Below are 8220 nucleotides of genomic sequence, written 5' to 3' on the forward strand. Positions count from 1 at the left end.
GCAAATACAAACCAGTCAAACGCATCAAAATCCCAGTTGATAAATAAGATCACCAGAAATGCCTACTTCTAGAAAAAAGGTAAATTTTAATTTTAAAAAATTTGAGTACATCTCCTGCAAAGGTATATTCTACTTTGTAATATAGTTGTCTAAAAAGAAGGAAGAAGTGAAAAAAAGAGAGAGAGAGATAAATTAATTTAGACTCCAATTTGCAAGTAGAAACCATAAACCAATAACTGGTCCTCAAGACCAGTGGGACAGAAGTATAAATTATGTATCCTTAGTAGGTTAAAATAACTCTGCATACTTGACTTTTTCTGATTTTCATGTATCTTAATTTATATGAAACGCATGATAAATTATAAAATCAGTAATTTGGCTGTTGGTTTCTCCAGTAACAAAACACAACACAAGAAATATTGTTTTAGTAGGAATATGACTAAATTTAGCATCTGGATAGACACGGTTGACCGATTTTTGTTTGGACAGTAGCCCAGGGCAATGTGTTGAAAAGGAGGGAAGTAACACTTGACTAGGTACCTTGTGTTAACTTGGACGCTTCTCATTTATACCTAGTAAAATTCTACTTCTGGTCCCTTCCTCTTCTTTTCAATACATACACAATTGGCCAATCCCGTTCCTTCCCAGAAACCACCTGGATAATATGTATAAGGAGAAGCATGCTGGAAGCCTCCATATAGAATTTAAATATCCGCATATAAGTAGGCAAGTAGAAGCAAAACATCCCCAAAGTGTAGTCAAAGGTGCAAATATCTGATGCACTATAATAACAATTGAATACTAAAGCGGCCTATGCCTTGTGGGAACAAATGTCCACAGTTCACCCTTTTCTGTTTAATGAGCTTCTAACCTAGAGAGACAGGCATGTCCATAAGTAATATGCTGCCCAATGTTACTGTATCTATAGAACTCTGTCTATAAATACCAATGTGTAGTGAAGAGTCTATTAAGGGAGCCCCGAGGAGAGTCAAATTGCAGCGAGGACTGTCAGACAAAGCCCACTGAAGAGGTATAATTTACTGTGGGCTTCACAGGGCCTAAAGAGGACAGGGGATCAGACTGAGAGAATAGAAAGGAAAATTGATTCATCTGGGCTAGAGTTTTATGTCTAAAACGAGGGAATTAATTCTTAGAAAGAAATCAGAACATTTACAGAGCGGTCTTTCTTGAGTATGGAAAATAAGATTATGTATTGCTATAACAGTAAATGTATATCCCCAGAAAATAACATAATATCTGATTTAAAATATCATGATGTGACTTGCCCTGATCATGGTGAAACAGGGCAATAGCTTTTATTATCTAAGAAAAGAGAAATGTACAGCATTACAAATCACATTGTCATAGGTTACTGGTCACAGGTTTCTAAAAAAGTGACTCAGCCACCTCCCATGTACTCATGCATGAAAACTCTTAAAAGGATTGCTATAAAGATCACATAAAACCATCGCTGTGAAATTTCTGCACATAGTTTCAGGCACACAGTAAATGCTTACTAAATGTTCATAGGCTCCGAAGCTCAGAAATAACTTTTTGGGCCAGATTCATTCAATGAATATATAAACACATGATTTTTCTCTACAAGGAAAATTACTGCTTTCTTTCTTTTAAAAAGCATTCAATTCTCTGTAAATAAGCCTGTTTTGAACTTCTCAAAAAACTGAATTAATAAGAAGTGACAATTGCAATGCAATCTGCCAATAATGTTTCCTTTAGAAAGCACCAGGAACTTACTCCCGTTGTGTTATTTGTACCATTCTGGGTCTCATTCACACGCTGAACTATTCCAGAAATACAGAGAGGTCCAGCAAAACCCAGTAAGTCAGCCAGATAACGGAATGTGCTGCTAAGTAGAATTGGTCGCCCAAAAGCTCTGTACATGGCAAGCCATATAGACGGGGTCCGATTTGGATGATCTGCCACTTTTTTCTGAAAGGAAAACCAGATAGAACAAAATAAAATCACTTAGAGCAGCAACTGATCTCAGTAATGCTGGCAGTTCCTTCTGACAGTTCTAACATTAATTTAACAGTTTAAAGATAGATGTTAATGAATCCCTTTCAGGGTAACATGCACTGTTCTGCATCCTTGAGTTACATCCAAACAGTAGCTACTGAATACATTTTAATGAAACAGAGAGAATGAGAAGGACGGTTTTTCTAAGACCTGTATTATTTTTAGTAATCAAAGGATGACACAAAATTCCTCAAGTCAACTTGACTTCTAATTCCCTAATATTTGGAAACTGTATTTCTGTCATGAAAATTACCAAATAATGTTGTATGAGAAAAAAGACAGGAAAGTACAAAGATCAAAGTTATTGAAAGACTGGTTAAGATCTCTGGACTTAGTAGATCAGAAGACATTTGCTTTCCAATTACCACAAACTGAACAAAACAGATGATCTCAACCTCAAGTTGTTTCTCCTCCAGTACTTCCCAGTTTTGTGAATGGCAGTCATCGTTTTTAACATTAGGAGAGACTTGTGTTTCCTATGCAGTATAGTTTGGATATTTGACCCTTCAAAACCTGATGCTGAAATTTGATCCTCAATTTTGGAGATGGGGTTGACTAGGATGTGTTAGGGTCCTGGGGTGGATCCCTCATAAATAGAATAATGCTTTTTTTTGGAGGTGAATTCTTATTCTATTTGTTCCTGTGAGAGCTGAGAGCTAGTTGATAAAAAGATCCTAGCACCACCCCCATCATCTTCTTTTGCTTCTTCTCTCAACATAGGGTCTTTGTGTACCCAGCCTCCCCTTCACCTTCTGTCATAAATAAGAAACAGCGTGTGGCCCTCACCACATGCAGATACCCAAACTTGAACTTCCCAGCCATCAGAATCATGGGCCAAAAACACTATTTTCTTTAAAATTACCTAGTCTCAGGCACTCCTTTAGAGCAATACATGCTGTACTAAGATACTAGGTATTCCTCAAGATACACAAAATGAAGAATGGCATCTAAGCTTAAGTCAACTCATGACTTAAAACACTTACATTTGTTTGTTGTAAAGATTTTAAGACCTGAACAATCATAATTAAGACTTAGGAAGGAGGTAAAGAAAGTTTTTTCACTGTGGGAAAGAAGCCAATTCAATGGAGTAGAATTTGGTTATGTTTCATGTCCAACCCCCTGTTACAATGAAGAATTTGAGTATTTTTTAAAGTTCATTGATATGACATTAACACACCAAGTACAATCTAATCTCTTTGGTAAGGAGCACTCAGAAGGCTTAAGCTATGCTTAGGCTATGTTAAAAATCTCTACTTTAGCAGAGACGTTTAAAAATTTTTATGCAATACTTTTCCCAGAGGTGAAACCAGAGAAGTGACTCAGGTTCATTTGTAGTAACCATTTCCTGCCATATTAATTTCATAATACATATTTCTGACACAAAACAGAGCTCATTTTCATCATTTACCATAAGTGCTTTGTTGATTTTGATTTGAAACAGCCAAAAACTTATTAACTGATTCACCATACCCTTATTCCTTTCCAGTGCTGTTGAGAATACTATTATTTTAAATGGCACTGATATGGGTAAATTATTGCAATAGAAAACATACCTACCCCTGTGGATTGCATGCATGTGTGACTAGTTAGAATGATAAAAGACAAAATAAAAATAACCAAAACATTTCATCTTGAATATTTTGAACAATTATAAATATGTAAGAAAAGTGCCAGAGGAAACCAATGTTGGCAGACATAGAGGATGACACATGGAGTAGGTAAGCAATCTCCCTTTAATTTAGTTTCCCATGTTCAAACCAGAGAATCCAAATTTTAGTCAATTATTATTAACATAAGTCTTTTAATGTCTTAAAAGTGGTTTTTACTAGAAGGGCTCTTTTTTACCTTTACATAACAAAACTATTACAAGATGCTTGAGAAAAGACTTAATCACAAAAATTTCATGAGTAATAATACTCTATGATAACATGAATTGGTTATATGTGATCATTGAACCTAATTCGTACTTTCCATTTGGTCACACATTCCAGAAAAAGGATAATGTTCTATTTTCCTCATGTATTGACTAGGCGACTAATACAGCATAATCATACTTATTAGCTCTTGCAGTCTTTCCCAATTAACATGACTCAGAACTATAGCAGAAGACAGAGAAAATTTGCTCTTCCTTAACTACAGATATTATTTATTTAAGCTTTGTGTCTATTATAATTAATAGGTTTATTCTATACAATTAAGGATATTAAAGACAAATTAATAAATTACCTTTTGTTCTTCATATGCATCTTTCAGGCAAACATAATTTGTCACTGCCCTCATTGCTATTGGCAATTTCCCAATGGCCTTCAGATCAATAGGCTTTTTGTGAGCAGAGATGATAAGTGTGTTCATCCACCAGTATGTTGCTTTTGAGAGTAAATTCACAAACGGCTGAAGAAATCTCACTCCTAGATCCTGGAGGTCTTCAGGAGGCTTTACTTTCTGAGGATTCATGAAAAATACGTATCTCTGTGGCAAAAAATAAAAACAATCCACAATGCAACAACTGGTTCAATTCTTTTCCTTTGTATTAAAAATAAAATTTCAAACTTTTTTATATTTTCATTTTATATGACCAAACTTTATATTTTAATACCTCCTTCCATCTGTTTCTAAAATATTCTTTGAATATTTTGGAGGTGAATTCTTATTCTTTGAAATCGTTCCCTTCTGTTATGATTGGATTAACCTGTTAAATACCATAATTTCACATTTAATCCTCTTGGGGCCAACTCTAAACAATCAGCCTTTTAACAGATAGCTAATACTAAGAACCAATCTTTCATGATATCTAGGGGTAGGGGAAACTAAATTAAGAGTTTTTTGGTTATTCAAATTTTAAAATGTGTTATCAACGCCATCATTGATCCCTCTGTGGATTTGTGGTTTGGGGGTGTTAACTGAGTATTCTCCACATTCACTGCAGCACACATATCTTCACTCATAGAGCAACTCTGAAGTTCTCTGATAGAAAATTAATATTGAAAACTTTGTCTCTAATATCTCATACAACACCCCTGATTTTATGTGTGGGAAGTACAATAGATTTGTAATTACAGACCAGGAGATCAGGTGTCGGTCTTGACAATATTACTTTAAGTATATAGTTAAAGTTGTCTCTGTAAAAGTTATATCATCAGTGAAATGAGCAAACTGGATTAGATTATCTTGTTTTTAGTTCTAAAATCTGGGACTACAGTATTTCACTTAGCCCTGTTGTGTTTTGGACCAATCATGGATGATGAAATTTCCTGCTGAAAACAATTGTTTCTGTAATATGAATTGAGCATAATGTTGGCACATAGTGAGCACTCAATCAATCAGTATTGATGAATGTCCAAATAGACTCTGGGTTCGACTGAGATGGCCTGAAGGTTAGTGATTAGTTCAACTTTATATTTACATATTTAGGTCAAATGTATTTTTTCATTCTCTTAAATAATAAAGATTTATGACTGATCATAATCTTTAATCTTGGGGTCTTGAATATAAGTAGTTAAATAAAAATCATTAGACACCTACTCTGACCCGAATAACGTTGATCTCCACAGCCATCAGGAGCCCATTCAGGATGACCATCATGCCAGTGATGCAGAAACGCAGATCTGATAAGCCCCAACCACACTGCCAGTACTTCACCAATTTTATTGTTTTTGTAATAAAGGCCATTACCCAATACAGGAATAGGGCTAGAAAAAAAATAAAAGAATAAATGAAAAAGATGCAGTCTTTTCCCGATTTTTTTTCAAACTTCACTAATATTTCAAAATGAGTATCATGCTTTTAAATAACAAAGATAATTTTTTTTGGGGGTGGAATTTTTTTTATTAAATGATAGTTGTGTACATTGATGCAATCGTGGGGTACAGTGTGGTGCTTTCATATACAATTTGAAATATTTTCATAAAATTGGTTAACATAGCCATTATGTCATTTTCTTAGCTATTGTGTCAAGACATTCATATTCTACTTTTAGAAAGATTCACTTGTACCCTTGCAAGATAAACCATAGAGGTGATCCCACCAATCACCCCCTCTCCACCCACCCACCCCACTCCTTTCCCCTCCCCCATCCCTTCCCCATATTCTTAAGCTATAATTAGGTTATAGCTTTCCTATGAAAGCTATAAATTAGTTTCATAGTAGGGCTGTGTACATCGAATATTTTTTCTTCCATTCTTGTGATACTTTGTTAAGAAGAACATTTTCCAGCTCCATCCATGTAAACATGAAGAAGGTAAAGTCTCCATAACAAAGATAATTTTAAATACCCTATTTCTGAACAGTTATATTTGATAAGGATGATAAAGATACAACATCTATGTTTGAGTACACTTTGGGAGTTTTGAATTGGATGTATGATCTAATAAGTTAAAAATGTTGCGTGTTTCCAGTCTGATTATATGAGATGGAAAGATACAAGGAGACTCATAAATAGAGATAATCTACACTCTTCAAAATTTGTGTGTCATTCTGTAAATTTTAAAAATGGCTTTATCTTCTGGTCTTGCTTTCTAAGAGCCCTGATTATATGAATAATTCACAAGTTGGTCTCTGTGAACTTACCCTTGCACCTTTCAGATGTATGTCTGCTGGTATTACTCTGACATTATCATAGAACTCATGTAATTGTATAATAGGGCTTCTGTTTTACAGATCATCAGTCAAGTATAAAGTGACTTATCTTACATTAAATGGTTTGAAATACCACCCTCATCCACAGACAACAGTGATCTTACAGTGCAAACACAGACCTCAAATAGACCAAAAAGGTAGGCATTACACTGTCTTAAATAACTATGGCCAGCATTTTACAACAAATATGAGATGGAAGCCAAGACGTTCCTAAATATCTGATGACAAGGATTTGGTCTACTTTAAACTTTGTACAAATGAATATGGCATAAGAAAGAAGACCTCTAAAAGATGATTCAGCTTAGACAACAATTATCAGAGCCAGAAGAGTTAGGAGTGATCACAACTTCCTAAGTGAAAAATAACTCACCTTTGGCATATGAACTAAATGTATATCTTGTTTTAGCTTACAATACAGAGATCATCAGAACGGATTTAGGGAGGAGAAAGATCAAATTTTATGCTATCTAAAGATACTCCCCTTAAATACTAAAGATATTCCCCTTAAATACTAGAAAGTATGGATTAAAAATAAGTGGGTGGTAAAGATAATACAATAAAAACAGCAAGTATAAGAAACCTGGAAACAAAGTAGACTTTAAGACAAAGAATATTAGCAGAAATAAGACTTAATGATAAGAGGGCCAATTTCTCAGAAAGACACCACAATCAAAAATATATATATGAATGAAGACTTAAAAGATTTGAGCACTCTCAATTACCTCATACTATTTGATATTTAAAAAGCTATTTAATATTTGGTACTATAAAAGTATACACATCTTCAGAATGTTCATTCTTGTTAAGTGCATATGGTACCAGGAAAGACTTTATGTTCACTCATAAAACAAAAAGCAAAATAAAATAATAATAAAATTAAAATGACAAAAATCACATGGAATATGTTCTCTGATCACAATAAAATTCAATTTAAAAATCAAGAACAACAGCTTTCTATTATTGCTTAATAAATTATGCAGCCAGGAGCAGTGGCTCACACCTGTAATCCTAGCACTCTGGGAGGCCGAGGCAGGAGGATTGCCTGAGCTTAGGAGTTTGAGACCAGCTTGAGGAAGAGTGAGACCCCGTCTCTAAAAATATAGCCAGGAGTTGCAGTGGGCACTTGTAGTCCCAGCTGCTTGGGAGGCTGAGGGAAGAGGATCACCAAAGCCCCAGAGCCCAGTTGCCATGAGCTATGACCCCATGGCACTCTACCAAGGGCAACAAAGTGAGATATTCTCTCTCTCTCTCTCTCTCTCTTTCTCAAAAAAAAAAAAAAATACATATATATATATATATGTATATGGCACATTTAACAGCTTAAAACAGCATGCATTTATTATCTCACAGCTGTCAAAGATCAAGAGTCTGAAACTGGGTCAGCTGGGTTCTCTGCTCCAGGGTCTCCCCAGGTTACAATCTAAGTGTTGACTGGGGACCACAATCTCAACAAAGGCTTGGCTGATGTGCGACCTTCTTCCTTACCATACTTTGCTGGCTAGATGCTAGCACAGATCACTATGCTCTAGGGGATAAGATCATATAGGG

At 35.0% G+C, this 8220-nt stretch overlaps 1 protein-coding gene across 1 annotated transcript in view; it reads right to left on the reverse strand.

Annotated features, from left to right (window-relative positions):
• ABCC9 (ATP binding cassette subfamily C member 9) overlaps positions 1-8220 on the reverse strand; it is a 126471-nt gene that overhangs the window by 99264 nt on the left and 18987 nt on the right. Inside the window, exons 6-8 of the mRNA XM_023514704.1 lie at positions 5560-5726; positions 4264-4506; positions 1690-1950 (exon numbers count right to left, since the gene is read on the reverse strand). Coding sequence (XP_023370472.1) covers positions 1690-1950; positions 4264-4506; positions 5560-5726 — 671 coding nt within the window. The remainder of the gene's footprint in view (positions 1-1689; positions 1951-4263; positions 4507-5559; positions 5727-8220) is intronic.

Source organism: Otolemur garnettii, unplaced genomic scaffold, assembly GCF_000181295.1.
Source record: "Otolemur garnettii isolate 467f Iridium unplaced genomic scaffold, OtoGar3 scaffold00057, whole genome shotgun sequence".
Lineage (NCBI taxonomy): Eukaryota > Metazoa > Chordata > Mammalia > Primates > Galagidae > Otolemur > Otolemur garnettii.